At 39.4% G+C, this 26,700-nt stretch overlaps 1 protein-coding gene across 1 annotated transcript in view; it reads left to right on the top strand.

The window, feature by feature from the left end:
• The first annotated feature begins 10,102 nt into the window (after positions 1–10,102).
• Positions 10,103–26,700, top strand: part of LOC114653977 (ribosomal protein S6 kinase, polypeptide 4) — a 101,010-nt gene continuing 84,412 nt past the window's right edge. Inside the window, exon 1 of the mRNA XM_028804489.2 lies at positions 10,103–11,148. Within this exon, the coding sequence (XP_028660322.2) occupies positions 11,067–11,148 (82 nt within the window). The 5' untranslated portion in view covers positions 10,103–11,066. The remainder of the gene's footprint in view (positions 11,149–26,700) is intronic.

The raw sequence follows: 26,700 nt of genomic DNA on the forward strand, positions 1-26,700 counted from the left end.
CTCCTAATTCTTTTGAATATTATTATTATTGATAATAATAATATCTTTGTGGTGAAACGTTAGCATTAGCATTGCAAAACTACAAAACATCATCATAATGTCAAAGAAAACTACAACATACGTTCATGAGTGCCATTTTGTGGCTGAGGGTGGCATAAAATTTTGACGTTAGTCATTCTCAAAATGAACTTCTACTCCTAGCTGGTAACAAGTGTAGGATGCTACATAACTGCTTCTCATGGCCTGCTCTGGGGTAGGATAAATTCTTATCCTAGTCATTCTTTCAGTGCAATTCCTAGGAGTAATTCTGAGATGCTTGACAAATATGGGAACATACGAATGAGTAATGTAAACAAGAATATTCTGAGAACTATAAGGTCTATTGACTGTAACCCAAGGATCTTTAAAGAGCAGATTTAAGCACCCACATCATGGAGACTTTGCTACGTGTAGCTAGAGAGACAGACAGCTTTCTCCTCAATCAGCTACCAACTTATATCCTGCAGAAGCTTAAGAACTTTGCAAGCCTCAAAGTAATGGGGCCAGAAAAATGTCACTGAGTGTTATTTAGTGCCCAAGCCTGCTTTGGCTACTGTGTATTCTCTTGAAAAGTAACTCTGAACATTTTATTGTTCATTTTTCGGAAAAAAAGGTTGTTTCCACACTGAAAAGGAAAGAAGATTAAAGACACAATGATTTGGCTTTAAAGTGATGAGCACACCCATGTGTTGGTTACTGTAAACAGTGTGGCTGCTGCCATGAAGATAGATAGATAGATAGATAGATAGATAGATAGATAGATAGATAGATAGATAGATAGATAGATAGATAGATAGATAGATAGATAGATAGATAGATAGATAGATAGATAGATAGATAGATAGATAGATACTTTATTAAAATATATGAAAATAAAGTGCTCAGACTAAGACAAACATAGTATGACATCACAATGGCATCATAAAATAACAATATTATAGCATGTCATACGTGTCAGTCAGACATTCAAGGGTAGGGTTACCAGGCTGGTAGCTCCTTTTAATTTACCAAATAAAACAATAAGGACATGACATGAATGACAGCTATCACTGCTCTACTTTCTCTTTAACAAGCACAGACTCGCAGAACTTCCTCCTCGAGTCACTAAGTGAACGTCCATCACTGGTCATTGCATGAATATATAGGAAGTACCCTGAAAGAGGCGAGGCCTTCATTTGGGAGCTTGTCGTGGTCAGAGATCCAAAGTGAAGCAGAGTCACTCAGCAGCAGTTCAAACATATTATAACTGAGACATTTCTTGCAGTATGTGCCCATCAGGCTACTGAGGATGGTAACAGTAGAAATCTAGAAGCAAGCAAAGGGCATGTAAAGAATGTCGTTTACTGTAACTCAAGCAATATCCTCAGGACCATAGATATTGCACTGGACCACATATTACCTGCATGCATCACACCTTTACAAAACTAAAATATGTTGACCCTCATACTCAAAGTCTCTAATAATTTCCACTAAGGAGGAGGAGAAAATATCTTAGAAAGTGTATGAGTAGAGTAGTATGAGTGACATTGTGGTCAGCAACACAGGAGCGCCGCAGGGGACTGTACTTTCTCTGGTCCTGTTCAGCCTATATACATCGGACTTCCAATACAACTCGGAGTCCTGCCATGTGCAAAAGTTCACTGATGACACTGCTATCGTGGGCTGCATCAGGAATGGACAGGAGGAGGAGTATAGGGACCTAATCAAGGACTTTGTTAAATGGTGCGACTCAAACCACCTACAACTGAACACCAGCAAAACCACAGAGGTGACTGTGTGCAGAGGGTGCAGACCTATAAATACCTGGGAGTGCAGCTGGATGATAAACTGGACTGGACTGCCAATACTGATGCTCTGTGCAAGAGAGGACAGAGCCGGTTATACTTCCTTAGAAGGCTGGCGTCCTTCAACATCTGCAATAAGATGCTGCAGATGTTCTATGAGACGGTTGTGGCGACGCCTCACGCCTGGACAAACTGGTGAGGAAGGCAGGCTCTATTGTTGGCATGGAGCTGGACAGCTTGACATCTGTGGCAGAGTGACGGGCGCTCAGCAGGCTCCTGTCAATCATGGAGAATCCACTGCATCCACTAAACAGTGTCATCTCCAGACAGAGGAGCAGCTTCAGTGACAGACTGCTGTCACTGTCCTGCTCCACTGACAGATTGAGGAGATCGTTCCTCCCCCACATTATGCGACTCTTCAATTCCACCCGGGGGGGTGAACGTTAATATTTAACATTATACAAAGTTATTGTCTGTTTTTACCTGCATTGTTATCAATCTTTAATTTAATATTGTTTTTTTGTTTTTTTGTATCAGTATGCTGCTGCTGGAGTATGTGAATCTCCCCTTGGGATTAATAAAGTATCTTTCCATCTATCTATCTATCTATCTATCTATCTATCTATCTATCTATCTATCTATCTATCTATCTATCTATCTATCTATCTATCTATCTATCTATCTATCTATCTATCTATCTATCTATCTATCTATCTATCTATCTGAGTATGAACCCATTTAAGACAGCAGACATGAAATGCCGGCTTTATTCTGAAGTGACTTGATAAAAGATGAAGTCCAAGACTATCCACAGGGCCAATATATTGAGGTCCAACTTCAGACAATGGAATCCTCAGATGGATGCCTTGTGTTATGCAGCACACCTTCCATCCCAACCTGAATTTTGCAGGTATTTTTTGTTTTTGATCAGAGTATATCTTGGCAGAGGTTGTCACCGTAAACTGTTTCTTTCTAACCATTTTCCAGTTTCCATTAAATCTGTTCAAGCAATCTAAGAATTAAGAAAGAGGTTGAATATAACTGAAGCAAAGATGATTTGAAACTATTTAAGCATTCAAACAGTGTCGTCCCAGTAGCTGTGGTCACAAGAACGTTTGTGGAGAAAACATATAAGCAGGAAAATTTCCTCCAAATTAGACTGCGAAGATTTGATTTTACAATGTAAATTGTTTTCCAGGCCTTGTTTTTTTTCTGTCTAGCTGGCCATTTTAAAGGTAATTTGAAGTAAGATTTGACTGAAGGTTGGTCTTTATGCAAAAGAATTTCCAACCTTTACAAACAAACAAACCGAACGGGCCACCAGTGCTCAGAAATAAATTGCTTTTGGGAAGGCATGTAACTGAAAAAGTTATTGCATGAATATGTCAACAAACTCCATTGGAGTAGAAAATCCATCCATTTTCCAACCCGCTGAATCCAAACACAGGGTCACGGGGGTCTGCTGGAGCCAATCCCAGGGCACAAAGCAGGAACCAATGCCAGGCAGGGTGCCAACCCACCACAGGACACACACAAATCACACACTAGGGCCAATTTAGAATCGCCAATCCACCTAACCTCCATGTCTTTGGACTGTGGGAGGAAACCGGAGCGCCCGGAAGAAACCCACGCAGACATGGGGAGAACATGCAAACTCCACGCAGGGAGGACCCGGGAAGCGAACTCAGGTCTCCAGGTCTCCTAACTGTGAGGCAGCAGCACTACCCACTGCGCCACCATGCCGCCCTGGAGTAGAAAATGCTTTTTGAAAACCAGCATAAAATGAGTAGAATCAGATTTTGGTAAATCAGTAATAAAATTCAGAGTGATGTCCTCCAGGGGTCTGTTTGGTTACAATAAGGGTTGTACTTCACAGGCAGCAATATGTTCTTTGACATCTTTGGTCAGAGTTGGTCACCAAAAATAACATCTTATTAATTTTGCAGTTCTAATAACCCCAGTGTGATCCATGCTCAAACCCTGCTGAACAATCTTCTAACCTAAACGTGATACTGCACTTTTGTGAAATTCACTTTTCGCCCCTTTCACATCCCTGTGTAATGTGTTTGCACACAATGAGCTCTTGTAAATGTTAAATGTGGGTTTCTATATATTTAAAGAAAATCAAAATGTCATCTCTATATGCTAAAAAGAATGTTCCCAACATATTTCTGAAAATATCATTCACAAATAATTGCAAAATGGCCAGGGAGTCAGCTAAGCTAAGTACTTGTAATGCACAGCGGAGGTGTTAAATGACATTTTCCACTCATCCTCTTCTTGCATGTTGATTAAATTGTATGCATTCTGAAAATCTAATTTTATAATTATGATGGAACCCATAACTTGGTTTATCATGGATGAAATTAAAGAAAGTGGATAATTGTTTTTAACTGCTATTTTACTGAATTTCCTGTAATCAATCCAAAGACATTGGGCACTGTTCTCTCTTTCTGACAATAAATATCCAGACTTGAAGAAGCGACTGTGCAGTCTAACAAACCCATTTTCTGAATTTTCTCATGTGTTTTAAGGCAGCAGTGCAGGGGGAAGTAAATTTAGAGCATAGTGGTCCGGTCTGTGTGGTGCCTAGGGGTAACCCCTCCATAGAAAAACTAAATACCTTCAAATCTGAAAAATACTTTGAGTGAGTTGATTGAAATTTGGTGATGTTATAGTACAGTAAAAGCACAAGTAGCCGACCCGGTTTTTTATTTGTTGATATTTCTTAATATTATGCTTACAAAGCTCTGCTCTGTGCTGCCCTGATAATGCGTTTTATGCAAATGAAGGATGGAGCAGAAGTGATTGACCACACAAACACTACCAGTAACCAACAGGGTGGACGGACAATTGAAGAAGATGTGGCATCCCGGACAAGAAATAAGATCATGTTTGAAATGTACAGTCAGGTATGAAATGGAAGGAGAAAGTTAGGTGAATCTCAAAGAAGATGTGAAAGTCAATGGTTAGCAATTGTGCTACAAACCTCAAGTGATGGTGTCAGGCGTAATGGCTGTGAGTGTAGGTGTTGCTTCACTAGAAGCAAAAAGTGACAGAGAGAGAAGAAGAGAAGAAACCAGCGTCCTTCAGTCATTTTTAGGAATAGATGCTGGTGCATACATAAAGTCTCCGCAATCTTCCTCTAATGGCATCACAAATATATCCATCCATCCATTTTCCAAACGCTGAATCCGAACACAGGGTCACGGGGGTCTGCTGGAGCCAATCCCAGCCAACACAGGGCACAAGGCAGGAACCAATCCCGGGCAGGGTGCCAACCCACCGCAGGACACACACAAACACACCCACACACCAAGCACACACTAGGGCCAATTTAGAATCGCCAATCCACCTAACCTGCATGTCTTTGGACTGTGGGAGGAAACCGGAGCGCCCGGAGGAAACCCACGCAGACACGGGGAGAACATGCAAACTCCATACAGGGAGGACCCGGGAAGCGAACCCAGGTCTCCAGATCTCCCAACTGCGAGGCAGCAGCGCTACCCACTGCACCACCGTGCCGCCCAATCACAAATATATCATTTTAATAATTCAGACATTATTTTGTACACATATATGTATGTATACGTATAGTTAATTTTATATATTTTATGTGATGATAATTTATATGCCATAGTTGTGTTTCAGTACATAAACCACGGCAACACATTTCACATAATTAAAATGAGATGGTTACATTACAGAATCACGAGTGAATTAGTGTGATTCGTTCTCAAGTAATAATTCATTTTTAGTTCATTTTTAACTAAAAAAAAAAAGATAATGATATACGCCCAGTACAGTCAATGAGCTGTATAAAAGTGTGTGCTAAAGTATAGTTGGAACCAAATAATTGTTAGAAATTAGAATACAGTGGAGCCTCGGTTCACGAACGTCTCTGAACACGTACAAATTGGTTTACGACCAAAAAGTTCGCCAAACTTTTGCATCTGTTCACGACCACACACTCAGTATACGAACAAGCCAGTTTCCCTTTCGGTTTGTGCGCGCCGATGATTTCCGCACGTGTTCAGTTTCTCCCTGTGCATTCCCTGTGCAGCTAGAAATACACACACAGGCACGCGCGAGAGACACACAGGCGCTCGAGAGAGATACACACAGACGCGTGTGAGAGAGAGTGAGGGCTGGACTCATAAGGCAGAGAAGGCAGTTAAAGAATACACCGGGCTTGTTTTTGTTTTCACTTCTGTTTACAGCGATCGGTTCCTAGCATACATTGTTGCAATGTTACTTTTCTTGGTGGTTTATTAAATTACGGATTTTCAAATGTTCATTTTTTTCCTGTACTTAAAACTCATTAAAAAAGTGTTTTTAGCGAGTGGTTCGTAGCGCTATAGCGCGAACTATTGCAGTGTTAGTTTACTCTGTTGTTCAAGGTTTTCTCAGTATTATTCAAAGTTTTTACATTTCGTTTACTATTACGCTGTGCATTCTATGGTATAATTAACTATATTTGTGCTTAAAAACTTTAAAAAAAATATATTTACATACAGTTTGTATGGTCTGGAATGGATTAATTGTATTTACATACAGTCCTATTGGGGGGAAATTGCTTCAGTTCACGACCAAATCGGGTTATGACCAGAGTTTTGGAACGAATTCCACTGTATTTTTATAAGGTTCAGTTTTATGTGACTAATTTGTTGAACCTGCAAAGAGACATAAATGGTATAGTTTTAAGTATTGTTAATATAGTGTATGAAAGAATTCCAGTAACAAATTGTACAGAACAAATCAATCAATACATTAGATAGATAGATAGATAGATAGATAGATAGATAGATAGATAGATAGATAGATAGATAGATAGATAGATAGATATGTGGTATTACTGTATTGTCTGGAGTATGAGAATCATCAGTGATGGAGTTTCCGTTCTCCATATTAATATTGTTTGATCTCAAAAGAATCATAAGTGAGAATGCATATACTGATATATATACAGTGGAACCTCAGTTCACGACCATAATTCGTTCCAAAACTCTGGTCGTAACCCGATTTGGTCGTGAATCGAAGTAATTTCCCCCATAGGATTGTATGTAAATATATATTTTTTTAAGTTTTTAAGCACAAATATAGTTAATTAAACCATAGAATGCACAGAGTAATAGTAAACTAAATGTGAAAGCATTGAATAACACTGAGAAAACCAGTGCATTCTTTAACTGCCTTCTCTACCTTATGTGTCCAGCCCTCTCTCTCTATCGCTCGCCTGTGTGTGTGCGTCTCTCTCTCGTGTGTGTGTCGCGCTCTCTCGCTCTCTCTCTCTTGCTCACTGCACAGGAAATGCACAGGGAGAGACTGAACACGCACAAACCGAAAGGGAAACTGGCTTGTTCGTATATTGAGTGTGTGGTCGTGAACAGATGCAAAAGTTTGGCGAACTTTTTGGTCGCAAACCGATTTGTACGTGTACCGAGACGTTCGTGAACCGAGGTTCCACTGTATATATATATATATATATATATATATATATATATCCCTGTGTTGGCTGGGATTGGCTCCAGCAGACCCCCGTGACCCTGTGTTTGGATTCAGCGGGTTGGAAAATGGATGGATGGATGGATATATACATACATATATATATATATATATATATACATATATATATATATATATATATATATATATATATATATATATATATATATATATATATATATATATAGTGGATGCTAGAGGGCGCTCTTGCCTCGTGAAACCCAACAGTTTAAAAGTACCAAGCAGAATTTTAATTCTTTTCTTAAATATAGTGCCGCAAAGCACCACAATCACCACAATTCACAATAATCACAATAGTATAGTTCCCCTCCCAGCAGCTCTGTCACACTTAATGTCACACTCAGTGACACCTCATCAGTTCTTAAGCAGCCCGGAAGTACTGTGGGCTTCCGTACTCCTGACTCCGAAGTACTTCCGGGTTGTAGGGAAAGTAGGAGTACCCAGGTCCTTTATGAGCTCCCCCTGGCGGCACCCACGGCACCCAACAGAGCTGAGAAAATAGACTCCATGTCCCAGGATGCCCTGAGGGAATCCGGGGTACAGCTACCGTCCAGGGTAACTGCCACCTATCGTTCTGGGGGAGGCAGTGTCCTGAAAATTCTGCCTTCCTCCATTCTTTCAGTTCAGGGACATCCCGGCCGGATTGAGCTGCCGGCCATTTATCACTATATATATATATATATATATATATATATATATATATATATATATATATATATATATATATATATATGCACACATAGAAATATACTGTATATTGTAAGAGCCATGGATGTCTGCAGGGGATCTGGGCTGGACAAGAAAATGACTTCTTGCCCAGCTGGAAGGATATAAGAGATGAACTAGCAGAAGTTGAGAGTCCGAAAGTGCAGCCCTGTCAGGGTCCCAGGGTGACATTAGAGGGTGCTGTTGGGGGCAGGGGGGGGGCTCCCTGGTTCCCACTTGACCCAGAAGTACTTCCAATAGGACGCGCAATAGTACCAGCAACATTCCTGGGTCCTGCTTAAAATGGCATCTGTCACAATGAACAACACTCACCAAGAGGGCAGAAGGAGAGAGAAGATTCACCTTATCTGTGTCACCTTTGATTGTGTAATCATTGATGGTCGCATGATTGAAGATAATATGTGTAATAAGAATCTTTTTTTTGAACTCAGAGCTGCATTGGACATTACTGTGCCTGGATTTTGGTGGCTCATTGGCGCCCCCTGTTGGTTACAGTGTATGTGAATATTTATGGGGTTTAGAAATGAGCAGTAAGGCACTGTGCCCTAATTGTGCCCAGGGTTGCCATTCCACTTGTTCCCTGCCAAAGGACTGGCTTGGCCACAAGTCATTCTGAAATATCCAAGGTTAAAACACTGTTATATATATTGATATATATATATTGATATATATATCGAAATGTTCTTTCTTAGTGGATACCTACATCCCTAGATGTACCATCCTGCCAAATTTCAACTTTTTAACTAAATGGAAACACTGTCTTTGTTGATAAGGAAGTGAGGAAGACAACTTTGATATACTGTATATCTATATCTATACATATATATAAATTATGTAGGAAGGTCTGTGGTAAACCTCGATCTTGGTCTTGTTCAAAAGCTTATGACCTGATATGTGCTAATAATTGCAAACATTTGAAGCAGAGGCAACCAGGGAAAACTGACCTGTGCTCATGGGCTTCTTTCAGTATAGTGAATGGCAAACAAAGTGACATGGTAGAAAGAAACAGAAAAAAAGCAACATCTGCTGAGAATCAAGCAAATCGCAGAAGCTAATGACATGACAAAGAACACCATAATAGTACCAAGAAGATCAGTTCCCTCTGCTAAACGTCAAGTGCAGGATACAGAATGCAAAAACTACAAAGATGGAGAAATTCGTGGAAAAATTAATGCGACTAGGAGTGTGGATATATCTTTACCTTGGTCTTGATCGAAAGCTTATGACCTGATAAATTCTGGAAATTTGGAAAATTTCTGGTAGCGGCAACCTCGGCATACTGACCTGTGCTCGAGGCCCGATGACGTTACAAGGAACACCATAACAGGAAGAAGAAGAAGAGCAGTGCCATCTGCTGAACCTCAAGTGCGAGACACAGAATGAAAGAAGGACACAGATGGAGAAATGCATACTGTTGGAGGAATGCGTGTTTTACTAGGTTCTGAATATTCTTTTAGGTACTGTTCTTTAATTGTGTGTGTCTTAATGCCGCTTATAATGCCTTGTGACTGCATACACAATTAAAAAAAGAAACCTAAGAAAGTAAAAAGTTTTCATTTCAAGCCATTAAGTCGTTTTCATTTTTGTAGGATTTATTGAATTATCATGAATTTCGCATTATTTAGCTTATTTTAAGAAATCTTGTGATGTGAATTTTGCTTACCCTATTGGCAGATTTTTCCCTGTTTCAAGTTTTGTTTTAGCATGTGAACTTCTTGAACTAAAGGATTGTTTGTATGTGACAGATAATCCCTGTCTTTACATTTCAGCCGTAATTAAATGGCCACGATTAAAAGGAAACGATTTTGTCCAATAAGACCCCGGACGACTCGGCGCAATGGCAGGGCTCAACAGGGACACTTAGAGATCTTTTGACTACAGCCTCCTTGTAGTCCACCTGAACGGGGGGGCGGGGGGCTTGCTGAACATTTTCGAACACTTCCTGTCACAGAATTGTCACTCGTTTTGGCCTAACTTTAATCAGCCACTTAAACGCCCCCACATTTGGGAGCGGCACGTTAAAGAGCCCGGGATTCGGAGGAGGAGGAGGTAGGGATGCGGTTTCGCCTACCGGCCGGCGCGCCTTCCACTTCCAGTAGGCAAAGTTAAGTTTGCAGGAGGGCCGGATCGTGAGTCACACTGAGCCAGCAGGGCAAGCGGGAGAAAAAGAAAGTAGCGCAAGCCAATCGGCCTCCGTAGCTGGTCTGCGAAACAATAAAAAAAGAAGTCAGTGAGGGGATTTTTTTTAATTATGCAAGCAGTAAAAGAAAGAACATATTTGACAGATGACTCAATCAAGCCCCCCAGCAGAGCATGCAAAGAATTGATTTGATTGTTTTAACCTTCTTCGCCCCCTTATTTGAAAGCATTACTACGATTACTCGGGGTACGAACCACGGAGGCAGTAAAGAGGAACACAGAGAGGGAGGGAGAAGAAATCTTTGACTCCCTCCACCAAGGGGACTGACTTGGGCGCAGGATCTGTGCTTTTATGTGGATTGTCTAAAGGAGGGAGACGTCTGGGCGATTTGAGGAGGTGAAAGAGCGACGCGGCGGACCCCCCACCCCCTCCAACTTCGCTCAAGAAAAGCCCCCAATTTGGACACTACAGCAGCGCGACAAGAGAGTCCCATCATTTTTTGAGAAGTGAGCGGACGAGGGGGGAAAAGGAACATTTTATATTGACGGCGGAGTTGTTTGTGATTCTGACGTAGCGAAGCTGTCAGTGCGAATTACGAAGCTAGAACAAGAGTTGACTTTTACTTTCTGGCTGAAAGGAGTAATGCAATTGCAGGACATTGTGTATGTAAATTTGCAGTTAGTAATCAGTGCAACCATTTCAGTCGGGACGCGCCGCATTCCAGCTTGTGCGCCAATGGGGACATAAACCAAAGGTGTTGCTTCTTAAACATTTTATTTTAGCAAACTGAATCAGTCAGTCGGCTTTGGATTGCTTTTATTTATATCTGTTATCGGACAGCACTGGCAGCGATGGCTGATTCGAGTGGCGGTAGTAGTGACAGCGCCGATGTCCAGGACGACACTCTGACGATCAAACACGAGCTGACAAACGGTAAGTGCTTCACACTTTCTCGGGGGCTTCCCAGCTGGGTATTTGGCCAACCTGTTGAAGAGGGAAAGGCTCCGTGCGAGCGGCGTTGGATACAGGAAATGCAGCTAAGCCGGCAGGTTGCGACTGGGCGCACTGAAGTGCGGGCTGCACAAAACAAGCGCCCGACGGCAGTTGGCACCTTGGTGTGACTGCGCACGCTGTTTACACAGCCTACGGAAAACTGAATGCCCGTTTCTTCCGAAACCGCATCGGGTTTGGCCGGACATACGGAGACTCAGTTGTAGCTGCATTTAGAACAACCCTTTTGTCACAGTAATGCAGAAATAAAACAGTTACCATGGGTTCATTACGTTCCACCATATTGGCTCTCAAACCATTTTTAGCGCATACAGTTATAATAACCTGGGTACAAATAATCCTTCTGCTTGCCCTGCGCTGTAGGGGACAGCACTTTAAACCTGTACAGGTTAGCGTTCGGGGTTCAGCGTTTGCTTTAAATGTGGAAGCAGACCCTTTTGGTAATAGCAGCGTTTTTACCCCAACCAAAAATTCGGTACATATTCCTTCACACTTTTTCAAAAGGGTTTACACTTTACTCGCAAAATCAGGGGGTTTTAACCGTATATGCTCTGCTGGAGTGGATTTCTGTTTCCTGTGGTTCTCAAGTTCAGTCCTGGCGACCCCCTTGCCGCAGGTCTTCGTGCCAACCAGTTTGACAATCCGTTTGTTGTTTTACCTTTAATTGATCTCGTTATTTAATTAGCTAGCCTATTTTGCATACAGAAAAGTACAGTAAGTGCGAGACTTGCATACAAGGAATGTATATATTTTTTGCATTATCTTTCAATGTTTAACACTTGTTTTCTCATTTTCTTTTGAATTCACTTGTTCTCTGCTGTTTGCTCTCTTAATTATATTCAGATACAGACAACTGACGATGAGCAGAGTAGACACCTTGCACGCTAATGGGCAGCTATTTTCACAATTAGCCACTTTTTCATATTAGTAAATACGCCAAATAACTAGGACATCAAAAGATATTTTAAAGAGCAAAAAAATAAATTCTCATCAGTCTAACAGTGAGGTTCATGCTTTACTCTGTAAATTTTGAGTATACTGTATCCAGTTTTTAATTACTGAACTGAACTGTTACAAAACATAAACAGGAAATGACCAGTTTGCCTAATTGCGTTCCAAGTCCAGTTACAAGCAGAAGCTGATTGGGTTTAAAACCAAACAAAAGTACCTACTGGTCTAGAGCAATAGTCTTAAGACATCTCTTATTTCAGAGCTTTAATCTTCTTCTCTAGGCTGCTCCCGTTAGGGGTCCCCACAGCGGATCTTCTTCTTCCATATCTTTCTGTCCTCTGCATCTTGTTCTGTTACACCCATCACCTGCATGTCCTCTCTCACCACATCCATAAACCTTCACTTAGTCCTTCCTCTTTTCCTCTTCCCTGGCAGCTCTATCCTTAGCATCCTTCTCCTAATATACTCAGCATCTCTTCTCTGCACATGTTCAAACCAATGTAATCTCGCCTCTGTGACTTTGTCTCCCAACCGTCCAGCTTGAGCTGACCCTCTAATGTCCTCATTTCTAATCCTATCCATCCTCGTCACACCCAGTGCAAATCTTAGCATCTTTAAGCCTGCTACCTCCAGCTCTCTCCTGTTTTTTGGTGAGTGCCGCCATCTCCAACCCATATAACATGGCTGGTCTCACTACTGTCCTGCAGAGCATTTTAAATTCTATCAGTTTTAGGAACAGTGTTGAATTGTTATTGGATATTGTAAGTGTTATGGGTTTGTGCACTGACTGTAATAATGGTTGTTATGAAATATATTTGTGTAAATATGTGTTCTCCTGGAAACAAACTTCCCCATGGGGTAATTAAAGTCTACATCAGGGGATACTTACCCTATGGTCTGTGTGTGGATCCCAATGGCCCTGTGCAGTGAGAGGGACACTGTGCTGTAAAGATGTTGCTGTCCCTCGAATGAGGTGTAAAAGCCAACTTCTGACTCTCTGTGCTTATAAAAGATCCCTGGGCATCTTTTTAAAAAGAGCAAGATGTTTCTTAATGTCCTGGCTAGAATGCCCACGATGGCCTGGGCATTTTGGTCTCCTAATCATCCCCTATACCAGGGGTGGGCAAAGTCATTCCTGGAGGGCCGCAGTGGCTGCAGGTTTTTGTTCCAACCCAGTTGCTTAATTAGAAAACTATCCTTGCCAATAATTACATTTCATGGCTTGTTAGTGCTTTAACTCTGCTATGTCAAGTCATTCTCATATCCTAGATTTTTTTTTCCATTCTAAGGATATCATCCAAATACTTTGAAGTGTAAAATGGATGGGTAATTCTCAGTCCTTCACTTTTTTCTCTTCTCTTTCCTTCCAAGTATTTAATTAAACCAAATAGTGCACGATAAATACACACAGGTGTAAAGGGTAACAAGCAAAATGGATAACTGCTGGTTTCTTTTGTCATTTGCATCTTATTGCTAATAAGGAGCAATTAAAAACCGAGAATGCAGCTGTTTAAGACTTAAATAAGCAATAAGGGTTCAAAATAGTAATGACGGAGATAACTAAAATGAAGCAGAAGTGTTTCTAGAGCAATAAGTGCTTCTTATTAAGCAATTGGGTGGGAACAAAAACCTGCAGCCACTGCGGCCCTCCAGGAATGAGTTTGCCCACCCCTGCCCTATACCTTATTGGCTGACTGTCACTCTCACCCCTTCACCACCTAATAGCTAATGTGTGGTCAATGTACTGGGTCAAGAATGGCTGCTGTCGCATCATCCAGGTAGGTGATACACATTGTTAGTCATTACAGTGGTTGCCCACTGTCTACGTAAAGTGCTTTGAGTAGGTTAGAAAAGCTCTATATAAATGTCATTTATTATTAAATAACTTAATGATTGTTCTTAAAATTTAACAAAAGCATGGTAAAGGCAGGCTATTCCTGCAGAATGGTGGTCTCAACCTTTTCATGTGCTCATGTTTTTTCTTAACTTTTCTCCAACTTCAGGATAGGTGCCAGGAAGAATGTTTTCCACTGTTGCCATTATGCTGTATTCTTTATAGATTTCATTATGAAGTCTATTGCTTTAGGCAACATAAATCAAACTGGTTGTTTTCAGTTAAAATAACTTGTGTACTGGTCAGTATAGGGGCATGGTTGTTGACTTGGCCTCCTAGGTCCAGGAGCCCCTGTGTGATAAGTGTTTGTGCATACTTTCAACAATCGATTACACTGTTTTGAAAATGGAAGGATGAGAGTGGCAGGCAAGATGGCATAGTAGACTACAACAACAGCATTTATTTGTTATAGCACATTTTCATACACAGAATGTAGTTCAAAGTGCTTTACAAGCTATCAGAGAAAAAGTTGAATGAACAGAAAAATAAGTTAGATAAGGATATGAATGAGTAAATGAAATGCCAAAACTTGTAAATAAGAATACATGAATACACACGTAACAAATATATTCAAATATTAGATAAAGTAGAATCCTTACTTATAGATTTGTTTTTAAGTCTCTAATGATAAGTCTGCTGCTATACTGTAGTCAGATGGCCGAGGAGGACAGAAAAAAAAAAAAAACACTTGATTGGCATGGGTCCTAAAATCAAAAGACCATCCTAGCCCAACTGGGCATTCTACAGTATGTACCATAAATGTGCTTAAATGATACCTACTGCTTTTTTTAATCTTCATGGTAGAAGATTCAGTGCAGTGGGTCTCATTGACTGTTGAGGTATTGATTTTTCTTCCAACTTCACAAGTAACTCATAAGTAACTGGGCAATAGACCACAATTATTTTGGGTTCAGATCTGACTTTGTGCCATTGTGGGACACAAAGCAAATCATTTAGCCTGCCAGTACTCCAGCTTATAAACATCTTTACTTGTAAAGTGCCTTGGGATGTTGTGCACTGCAGAAAGACACTACATTTTTTTTTTTTTTAAAAAAGACTTGCTTAGAAAGTTAAATATAGGTCAGATAACAAACAGTGGCTAGTGCTGTTGCCTCACAGAGCTGGACACTAGGCAGGCCCGCACCTAGGGGGGGACAACCATGACACTTGTCAGGGGCCCGAGCTAGATAGGGGCCCACCCTTTTTCGAGTTTTTTTTTTTTTTTTCTCGAAAGGTCCTTTATTATCAAGAAGGGGCGCGTCGACGTCATACAGCGGTCGTCGAACCGTGGGAAAATGCAAGGCCGAGAGCTTCAGCGGCATTCTCATAAAGGCTGTCCCGTGTCCGTCATCAAGATAACATACGCAAGTCAGAATGAGTGCCGGTGGCGGTGCGGCAATGTTTATGTTTAGTCTCCACCTTTTGCCTTTCGCGAATTGCGGAAGTTATTCATTCAATGCTGGACAGTCGCAGTCGTGTGAGTATTAAGAGTTAGGGCCTACTGTTCCGTGCACACTTAGAGTTAGACTTTACAAAAGCTTATAATTTGGCATTATTTCATTATTATGTGAACAGTGAAGAGAAGCGTTAATTTTGTATTTGGACTTTTGGTCTTAACAGCGGCTGTCATCAGACTCACTCAGCAGTCAGAGACAGGTACGCGCGCTATTGTACAATACATGCATTGTAATTTAATTTTGTTTAGTTCACCAGTCCAGTAACATGGACATGATATAAATTGAAGTAGCTTGTTTTGTTTACAATATATTTCTAATACCACCATCGCTTATCGTTATTTTACATATAGGATCCAGATCGTAAAAAGTACAGTATGCCCTACCAACATAAATCTGGGTGCCAAAAGCGAAAGGAAAAAAAAGAGCAGAAGAAAAAAGATGAAGAATTAAAGGACAAAAACTTACTTCTCCGGTATTTTGAAAAACCTGTGTCGTCGAACAATGACAATTCCAGTGGTAGTGCCAATATTGAAAACGATAATACCAGCCTGGACAATAAAGGTGGTACATCCTAAGTATCTGTGTTATCCAGTAGTCCAGACGGACATGGTTTTCGAAATTAAATGGCGTTTTAAAATATATGCACATATTTGAAACATGAAAGGGGCCCGAACTCTGTCAGCTGCCTGGGGCCCAGAATTTCCTAGGTGCAGGCCTGCACTAGGGTTTGATTCCTGGGCAGGTCACTTTTTTTTTTGCCTGTTTGCATTTTCTTCTCTCTGTCTCTGTTCAAGTGGCTAATCAATGAGTTCTCTGGTTTATTCCGAATTCCCACATCCCAAAGACATGCAGGTTAGAATAACTGGTCACTGTAAGTCGGCCAGTGGGAGTGAGTTTGTCCTGCAGTGGACTGGAGGCCCTTTGAGGGTTGGTGTTTGCCTTCAGCCCAATACTGTCTGTATGTACTTTGAGTTCCTGTGAGTCTGTAACTGTAAGAGCAGATTCAGAAACTGATGGATGAGTATTTAGACATATTTGATCTCCATATAGCTCTTATCACACCCTTATTGTAGGTAAAAGCAGACAAAACTGACAGTTCACATACCAAGACTCATGGATTGTGCCCCTGGGTTATTATCCTGAAAATGTATGAAGAATGGCTAAAATTAAAAAAATATAGGATTTTGAAACAGTTAAAATCCAGACTGCAATATCTTACAGATGCTGGAATTGGACCTAAGCTGAGTTGTACATATTAGGAAGGCCCTTAGACCGTGAAGTGGTCTTGTAAGGAGCAGTGATGTGGCATTCTTTTCACGCCATGTGAGAGGTTGATCAACCATTAGAGAACATGTGTCATGTCCTTGAGTTAAGGGGTTCACTTTTTTCTAAGCATAAGCATTACAGTAATCCCTCCTCCATCGTGGGGGTTGCGTTCCAGAGCCACCCGCGAAATAAGAAAATCCGCGAAGTAGAAACCATATGTTTATATGGTTATTTTTATATTGTCATGCTTGGGTCACAGATTTGCGCAGAAACACAGGAGGTTGTAGAGAGACAGGAACGTTATTCAAACACTGCAAACAAACATTTGTCTCTTTTTCAAAAGTTTAAACTGTGCTCCATGACAAGACAGAGATGACAGTTCCGTCTCACAATTAAAAGAATGCAAACATATCTTCCTCTTCAAAGGAGTGCGCGTCAGGAGCAGAGACTGTCATAAAGACAGAGGAAAGCAAACAGATCAATAGGGCTGTTTGGCTTTTAAGTATGCGAAGCACCGCGGCACAAAGCTGTTGAAGGCGGCAGCTCACACCCCCTCCGTCAAGAGCACAGAAAGAGAGAGAGAGAGACAGAGAAAAACAAGGAAGCAAAAATCAATACGTGCCCTTCGAGCTTTTAAGTATGCGAAGCACCGTGCAGCATGTCGCTTCAGGAAGCAGCTGCACAGAAGGTAGCAACGTGAAGATAATCTTTCAGCATTTGTAGACGAGCGTCCTTATCGTCTAGGTGTGCGAACAGCCCCCCTGCTCAATCCCCCTATGTCAGGATCAGAGAAAGTCAGTGCAAGAGTGAGAGAAAAGTAAGTTGGGTAGCTTCTCAGCCATCTGCCAATAGCGTCCCTTGTATGAAATCAACTGGGCAAACCAACGGAGGAAGCATGTACCAGAAATTAAAAGACCCATTGTCCGCAGAAATCCGCGAACTAGCAAAAAATCCGCGATATATATTTAAATATGCTTACATATAAAATCCGCGATGGAGTGAAGCCGCGAAAGGCGAAGCGCGATATAGCGAGGGATTACTGTACATTTTCAGAGTCCAGTAGCATTCCACTCAATGTTAGCTCTTGTAGTGCTGCTGGAACAGGTTTGTGTACCTAATATGACCCTGTAATGAAATAAGTGAATGTAGAGGCTGGTTGGTAGTATGGAACATTGGCTGAGTTTCTTTTATTAAATGGTAACCAGTTAGATTTTTGCTTTTTTTTTCCTTTATCCACTGTTAGCATATTCTAAGCAGTAGTCTAAGGTCAAATAGGTATAAAAGTGATGCACTTAAAAATCTTATTTTTACTACACCACATGCTTTTGAAAACATTACATGTGTTTTGGATCCAAAGACCATTGAACCCAATAAAGAGGGAAACCCATACTGTCCTTAAGGTGTGTATCTGAAGACGTGATTAAGTTCAATTGCAGATATCATTTCTAAAGGTTATATGTTGGGTTTTCATTCCAGATTAGTTTACAGACTATGTTTTACTATCTAATTAATGAAACTAGTGTTATGTGGGGCATTGTGTGCTGAATTAATAATGAGTAAACCAAATTTTAAAAGGACACGGTGACTTGTATATTGCACCTTTCATGAGTCTAAGTTCTCCCATGGATTATGTGCCCTCTTTACAAATACTGTAACGCAGGTACTCAGAATTGTGCAGGTAGTTAGGAGCGGACAGGCACACACAGTGTGCTAAGTGCGGGATTTGATCTAGGACACTTGTGGTTTCAATTCCTGCATTTTTGGTAGGCCTCATTGCTTATGAACAATTTAGCAGCAGAAGGACTTGGTTTACCAGTTGAACCAAAATCAATCAGTTGAGTTAAAGAATTTTTGTTTATTGGGGCTAACAAGGCGATGATGCATATGTGTTGTCTGTTCATTGAGATTGACCCGATTTCTAATTCTAGATGTTGCTCCTTTTATGTGAAGTCTATATGTTGTTTGTGTGGGTTTACTCTGAAGTCTTCAGTTTCCACCCAAAGACCTTCTGGTATGTTGACTAGCAATTTGGAATCAACCAGTGTGCATGAGTATCACCTGTTTTGGAAGGACACCCCTTCCAGGAGTATCTCATGCACTGCACATAATGTTGCTATGGGAGGCTAAAATAGTTAAACACGGTAAAAACAGTATGGATATTGTTTACAAAAACTGGTAACTCTTTAGCAGATATGCCTGCAATTGACAGGTAGTCTAGATCTGGAACCACATCATTCAGGCTTTAATGAGCTAGTTCATTAACATAGTATGCTTGGAGACATTTGTATAAAGTTTGAGATGCAGTCTGGTCTTGTTTTATTAGTGAATTCCGCTGGCAGAACCTGATTCCTACTAGATAAACAGGCGCACGTATGTGTGATATTCAACGACAATGTAGTTTCAATTTGTAGTTATTATGTTCAGGTATAGTTAGTTATGATCTAAGAATTACATTGGCCAGTTTCTGACTGGGTTGTTTGATACTTCAGTCCCCATTGTAGATCCTGCAGGAAATGTTGAAAAATGGATGTCGGAAGACTCCAAAACATTTGCAGTCTTTGGGTTTTGCTGGGGTTTGGACAGAAGGGTTTCTTGGTTTTGATGCATTGGTCAACGAGACGATAGTATACACCTTTTCACCATTTTTTAAATTGCATGTTTGCAGAAGTATTCCTATGGCATATTGTTCATCCAGTCTCTCATGTGTCCACTAGAAAGAGCTTGTGTGAACATTCAGCTCCACAACTGATATATGCTATTCCAGTGAACAGGTCATGTCTCCTTTCCAGCACACTCCTAGATAAGAGAGCTAACAAAACAAAGTGTCCACAGGGACATCCTAGTAGATTCACCGGACTATGTGGCTATAGCTCAAACCAGAATGGGGCTACTTTTTATGTATCCCCAAAAAGTAATAAAATGTTTACAAATGTGATATGAATGAGACCTTGGTTAGAGCCCCTATTCTTATACAAAAAGAAAACAAATCTTTTTTTTTTTTTAACCATCAGTTTTTTAGACAGAAGTAGCATAGCAACCTCTAGCCAGTTAAGCAGAAGAGGCCAAACTCATCACTCAGTGCTTGCGGCAATGAATAAAATGCACAGGTTTTATTCATGTATTTTATATATTTCACTTACTGTGCTGAGTATTTCTGAACTTAAAGGTCAAGTTCAAGAAATTTTTATGTAAGAATGAAAACAGCATATATTTATGAACTTGTTAAAAAGAAAAAAAGTAGCATGTATACTGGCCTGTGAGAAATGTTCTTTGCTGCCCCAAAGTGTAAGAAATAGGACAGTAGTTTAATTGTTCATCCTTCATTTTGAGCATCGAAGAGCATTCACTCCTTGAACTCAGTTTCCATGGGGAATGTGAGCTTAACTTGATGATGACAGGTGATGTCAGTCGTCTTCTTATGTGACTCTAACCACAAATCTTAACTATACCCACCCAAACTACAGCACATATGCTATTGCTGAGGCATACTGCTTCGTGTGCCCCACATCCCTACTCCCTTTTTAGTCCAGTTAGCTCCATTACTTCTAAGTGAATACAGGTACAAATTGGAGTGAAATATAAACAAATGCCTTTGTGGTTCTGCAAAGAAACAGAAGACAACCTTAAGAACACTGAATGATGAAAACAAACATCAAGGGCAAATAATTGTGTACAATTCTATTAGCACTTCATAATTAGAACTAACATACAAAATAAAAAGAAATGAAAAGCTGGATGAAAATTTAAGGCCCTGAATAATTACAATTAGTACACTATGAATAATTTTGTCTATAAAATCTATATTACCAAAACAGAAAAATGGTCTTAACTTTAGTTGTACTTGAATATAATTGGCTATGCTGCTAGGTTATGACACAAATATGTTCTGAAATTTACAGATAAGGAATTCGGATATTTTGAGATCAAGCAGTTGTAATCATTAATCATGGCACCAGAGATTGATGACGTGCTACATGTTGATTAGCACACGACAGTAAGAAATTCACTACACTTGGTACATGTAATAATAATGATCATATAAACAGTTCGAATAAACTAATTACTAAGAAAATTCAATGAGTGTCTTTAGCATATGTAATGCTTAATCATTGCACCTGTAAAACAATTGACTATAGTATTATTTTAACAAATGCATAAGTGAAAGTACCTACTTGTTCTAACACACTAATGTCTCTATAATTATAATTTCACTATATATAATTACAGTCTTTACACATAACTGAATTCCAAAATCCTGCTCAATATACCTTGGTATTTTTAAAGTGAGAAATTTCTCTAGTGTTGATAATACGCACAAATCCATGTATTACTGAATCCTGACAAACACAAAGCCATTGTTAAATTGCCAGCACATGCTTCTTTCATGATGCCATGAACAACACTGTAAAAAAGCTCAACTGTTTTCATCAGTTGTTAGTAACATTACCTGGCAGTCAGTGGAAAAATGCTAGAAATGCAACTGAAAAATTAATTTATCTTGTCCAACAAAAATAAGCCACTAATACTATTTACCTGGGAAAATTAGAGAGAGACTTTTAAAAAAGAAAAACTACTGCAGTCATACTTATTATAACCAAAGTGTAAAGAATACAGTACAGCTGCACAGATTTTACACAGCTTGCTAATTAGCTGCAGATTAATTTATCTAACATTTAAATTGGGGAAAAGGAGTGCTCACCTTTTCTTTCCTTAATTAAATTCATGAGAAAGATAGGATTAATAGTTTATGACTCAACTAGTCATTAGGCTTCAGCAGTCTATAGGCACACATAAAAATAATCAATAATCTGAACTTGCTGTGCTCTGTTAGTCTGATTGCATTACATAAAGGGGGAATTATATATGTGAACACCTTTATTGAAATTTCAGCTTTTGTTGATGTAAATGTTGATTTTAGGACAAATAGTGATTATTTTTAGAAAAAGAAAAAGCTGTTGATGCCTTGAAGAATGTTTGCACACCTATTTAGTAATACATAATGGAAGCATTGATTGCTTTGTTGCCAGGTCTAAAAGAGTTCTGGTTTTGCAATTTTACCCCACTTTTCTTTGCAGAACAGTGCAAAGTGACATGCAAAGTGGACTCCCCAATACACAGTCTTGAAATACGGGTCCACAAATTTCTCTATAGGATTAAGGTCCTGGCTGCACATTGGTCTTCCTCATTTTATGGCATTCCCATGGTTGAGTTGGCTATACATTTCAGATCATTGTTAGGTTGAAAGGCCAAAATGTTCTTTAATTTCACCTTTATGACTGCTTTCAAAGAGACCTGAGTGGGGAGGCATTGTTTAGATGCTGAAAATTCAGAGCTGGTGGGGGAGCTAGGTTATGCTTCTGTTAGATCACACCTACTTGTTTAGAAGTGCATGCAGATTTCACAGAATGTTTTCCAGAAGGTTTTAGAACAAGGGAGTATAACTGAGTTTATTGTATAGAAACGGGTAAGGAGTACAGCAGGTTAAGATTGTTTATCTTGCAACTGGAGAGTGGCAACATGTTCCATGTTCTTTGGACATGTAAGTAAGAATTTCACTGTACTCTGTACCTGTGACAATACAGCTGTTACTTTTAATTTTCTCCTCTATCAGGACCAGACACTATATTCCCACTGAAGTGGATCAGTCCAATAGTATGATGTCATCGCCATTCTTGACCGTAAATACTATTATCTGTGGGTAAAGAGCTGTGCTAACTTTGCACCAAACATGTTTATTGGACTTAGGACAGAAGACCTGTGCCTTGTACTCAGCAGACCATAAGGCATTTTCCCTACAGAAATTTGAAAGTCTGTTTTCTTCTTGCAAAACATGCACAGGATTGGAGTTTCTTTTGTCAGGAATATCTTATGTTTTTTCCACCCTACCCCTACCCACATTACAGAACTGAAAGATAGGAAAATGAGTGTAAGATGTGGACAGTGGCCAAGTATTGCCGTTAATTCATGTATTTCCTGTGAGGTTGCCGACAACCGTTTGAGAGCTCCTTTATGAGCCTTCTCTCCTGGCTGAGTCATCAATTTTGGAGGGAAGATTTAATCTTGGCAATGTCCCAATGGTGTCAGATTTCTTCAACTTCTTATTGATGATCTTCACATTTTTCTGTTATATGTGTAATGCTTTTGCATTTCTTTTATATGTCATTCTTGATCTGTAACTTTCAGCATTAAGACCATTGTAGCTTCCTGTGAACCGTGCATTATTTTTACAGTATATATCCAAGAAAACCAACATGAAGCCTCTACCAATAGCCGATTTTGTGTAGGGTGAATTCAACTCGTATTACAACCCAAGAATTCTCCCAGAAATCCTACGGCTATAGCTGGTTTTACACATGGCAAGTCACATTAGTTGGTGTCAGGTTGAGGCTAAATGCCTTTGTACGTGATTTGGAAGGTGACTGGTTAAATGTGAAGACAGTTAAAGCTCATTTAGAAAGGCTGTGCACCATTGTGTAATGAAGGCTTTGAACATTTTTATTTGTAATTACTTTTTTATTTTATTTATTTTTTTATTTTTTATTTTTATTTGTAATTACTTTTTCTAAAAGTGTTCAGTTTATTTCTCATTTTCAGTTGCAAGAATGTTCTAGTCAGGTTTTTGTGGGGCTGATACAGATTGCCAAATATCATGTTAGTGGATCAGCCGATTCCAATAGCGATTCCCTTTTTTTTTTCTTCTTTGTGTCTCTTTGAAAAACATTTTACACTAAGCTCCTGTATAATCAGATGTGTAGAAGTCTTGTGTTATATATTAAAGTGTTAACTATGGTATTTTTATTATTATACTATAGACCATAGGTTTTACCTGTTCATTTTTTATTATTAACAAAATTAAATTCTGTAGGCTTATTGTTCAGTGACCAGAAAAATACTGAAATAAACAAAATTCCATTAAAATACATATTTTTTTTAGATATTTTTATTAGTTAAAAAAGTATCAATAATAAATCTAGTATTAAAGAAAATAAAATACTTCACATAATTATAAGCTGTCACATTAACTTCTTTTGTAGTGTACTTAGCGGAAACAAAGCTCAATTTTAAAAATGTCTGACATATATATCATCACAAGTTGAATTAATTAATTTATGTTTGCAGTTAAACACTGTTTAAATATAAATATACATGCACTTATAGATTTTTTTTTTTTTTGCAATTTTTTCATCATTGATTGCACTACAACTTTTTTTACATTTACAATATTTATACAGCGTTTTTTTTTTTCCTCAGTGTACTAACTTGACATTAGTCATTCTTGAGGTGTAATAATTAATATGGATTACCATTTTAATTATGCAGTACTTTTTTCTTATAAAACCTATACTGTATAACACACACAAATATCAAACATAGTGCAAATCTTTAAAAAGCCACAGAGCTATCAAATGTTCATAACATGTTCATCATGAAGGTATAAGGATAGCATGTTTGCAAGTACAAAAAAAAAACAAAACCCATTTTGCTGTTAAAATAACAGGCCTTTTGTTTACTAAGAGGCAATTTCAAATTCTTTGTCTCTTCTTTCTGTAATTGAAAATGTGAGATGCTGTACTAAACACAGTCTTGCTCACTGTCCAAACTTGGACAATCATTGTCCATTTTAATTAAAGGACAAAATAAAAAGGTTCAGATTTATTAAAGTAGCCTTTCTTGACATTTGTCTAATTACACTTATTGACTTCTCAGTTTATTACTCCACTTTCACTAAGGTATAGGTTAATATTTTGGTCTTCTCTCTCTGTTTAAAGGATGTTTGCAGCAGAAAAAGATGTGCACTATCTCAGCTACCATAATACCTTTAATAAACCTTACAAAAGCAGATTCTAAATAAATTGTTTTTTGTGATTAGTCAATTTACCGATTACTGATCGAGTCTTTTGTAGTGAAAATTGGCCGATCAATTGGAGCATCACTATTACAGGATGTTGCTATTAAAGGTGAAACATGTTTTTGTCTTGCTGTCTACAGTTTACCTCAACAAAAACTGAAATTTCTGTAAAAATGTATATACTTTTAATATCCACAGTAAATATAAGCTTGACTTGCATAACTATACATTGTAAAAGACTGCCAGCGGCTCAACCTGGCCGGGATGCCCCTGCGATGGAAGGATAGGGGAAGGCAGATTTTCAAGGACACTGCTTCCCCCAAAATGCTAGATGGCAGCTCCACTGGACTGCATCTTGGGACTTGGAGTTCGGTTTCTCAGCCCTGTTCTGTACCATGGTCCCGCCAGGAGGAGTTGTGAGAGGACCGGAGGAGCCATGCCTCATCCATAGCCCGGAAGACCTGCCAAGTCACGAGGATGGGAGCCCTGAAGTACTTCCGGGTTGATTAAAGAACTTTGATTATCCGTCTGAGCTGGAAGTGCTGGCAAGTCACATGGACGGAAGAGTGCAAGTCACATGGATGGAAGAGTGGAAGCACTTCCAGGTCAAGGACTATTTAAAGGACTGTTGGAGACCCAGCAAGTGAGCCGGAGTTGGGAGGTAGAGGACAAAGCTTGTTGGGAGGTGTGGAGGAGAGATTTCAAGAATGAACTATTATTGTGTTTATTTGTTTATTGTGGTGGAGGTGCCTTGGGCACTATTTATTTAAAGAGAAGAAATGAAACAACTTATTGGTGTTTTTAAAACGTGTTGTCAGTGTCTGTGTCAGGTTGAGCGCTGGTATAGCGCCATCTAGTGTTACAACATGTATATGTTCATCTAAGCTCATTAAATAATACTGTACCAGACTTTGAGCTGGGTTATTACACAGTTTAGTTTGATTAATTCGAACTTTTGGTTTAGGTTGATGTGTCAAAATTTAAATGTCAACTCTTGATGCCGGACCCTCTCTCATTCAAACCACCCGAGCTCCTTGCACACAAACACAGAAGCAAGATGGCAGCACGTGCGTAAACAAGTAAGGAGCTTGTGTCTAAAACTGGCAGTGTCTCCTCAGTCATTTGGAAGTGGTTCTGTTATGCAAAGTCTGACATCAAACTGTTGTCCATTTTAAAATCTGTCTAAAGTCTGTGGCAACTAAAGCAGCATTTCGATCTGAGGCATGCAGTCGAGTGGGAGAAGTGTGGAGTGCTGTGTGATGAGCAAGCTAGTGGCAGCCCTGTAATGCCAGCTGAAAAGGTTAATAAAAGCAGGTAAAAGTTGTGGTGTTATTTTCCCAGACACTGATCCTCTTCAGTAGTTCAAGCACCATTGAGCAAACTTCCCAAAACTTAGTAATCTGGCCAAGAAATGACTCTCCTTCCCTGCTATAAACACCCCATCAGAGAGTGTGGGGGGAACATTTTAACATGCCATAGGTCATACCTGAAGTTGGAGGCAGTAGATAGGCTTATACAGTATACTCTGCAAAAAAAAAAAAAAACTTTAAAGGACATTAAACACACCTCACATTTACTTTATTTTGTTTGGAGAAAGTCTTTCTTCAGGGATACAGAAGATTAATTCAGGAATCACTTTTTGTTTTAATTTGTTAACTTGGGTTTACACTTTATTGATCACCATGGGAGGAATTTGTCTAGCAACTATTAGCAGTGAGCAGCATTCAGGGAACAATTCCAGTTCTAAAGCCACTTCCTCTACATGCTTTTTTGTACAAAAAAAAGCCGTTAAGAAATGTGTGTGATATTCTTCAACAACTTGTTTGTTTTGTATCATTAAAATAAAAACAAAACTTATTTGATTAAGCTCTCTCTTTTTTTTTTTTTTAAGAAAATGAAAATATTAAAAAGAATAAAATCGTAAATTGAGTGTAGGTGTGAATTAAAATCTGAGATTTTATTTTTAGGTCAAATCTCTTGGCCTTAGCCAGACACTTAATAAGGTAAAGACAATGAGGAGTGTAAACAACAGGAATTAAAATGAGGTGGGAACTTTT

Source organism: Erpetoichthys calabaricus, chromosome 1 (genome assembly GCF_900747795.2).
Source record: "Erpetoichthys calabaricus chromosome 1, fErpCal1.3, whole genome shotgun sequence".
NCBI classification, from domain to species: Eukaryota; Metazoa; Chordata; class Cladistia; order Polypteriformes; family Polypteridae; genus Erpetoichthys; species Erpetoichthys calabaricus.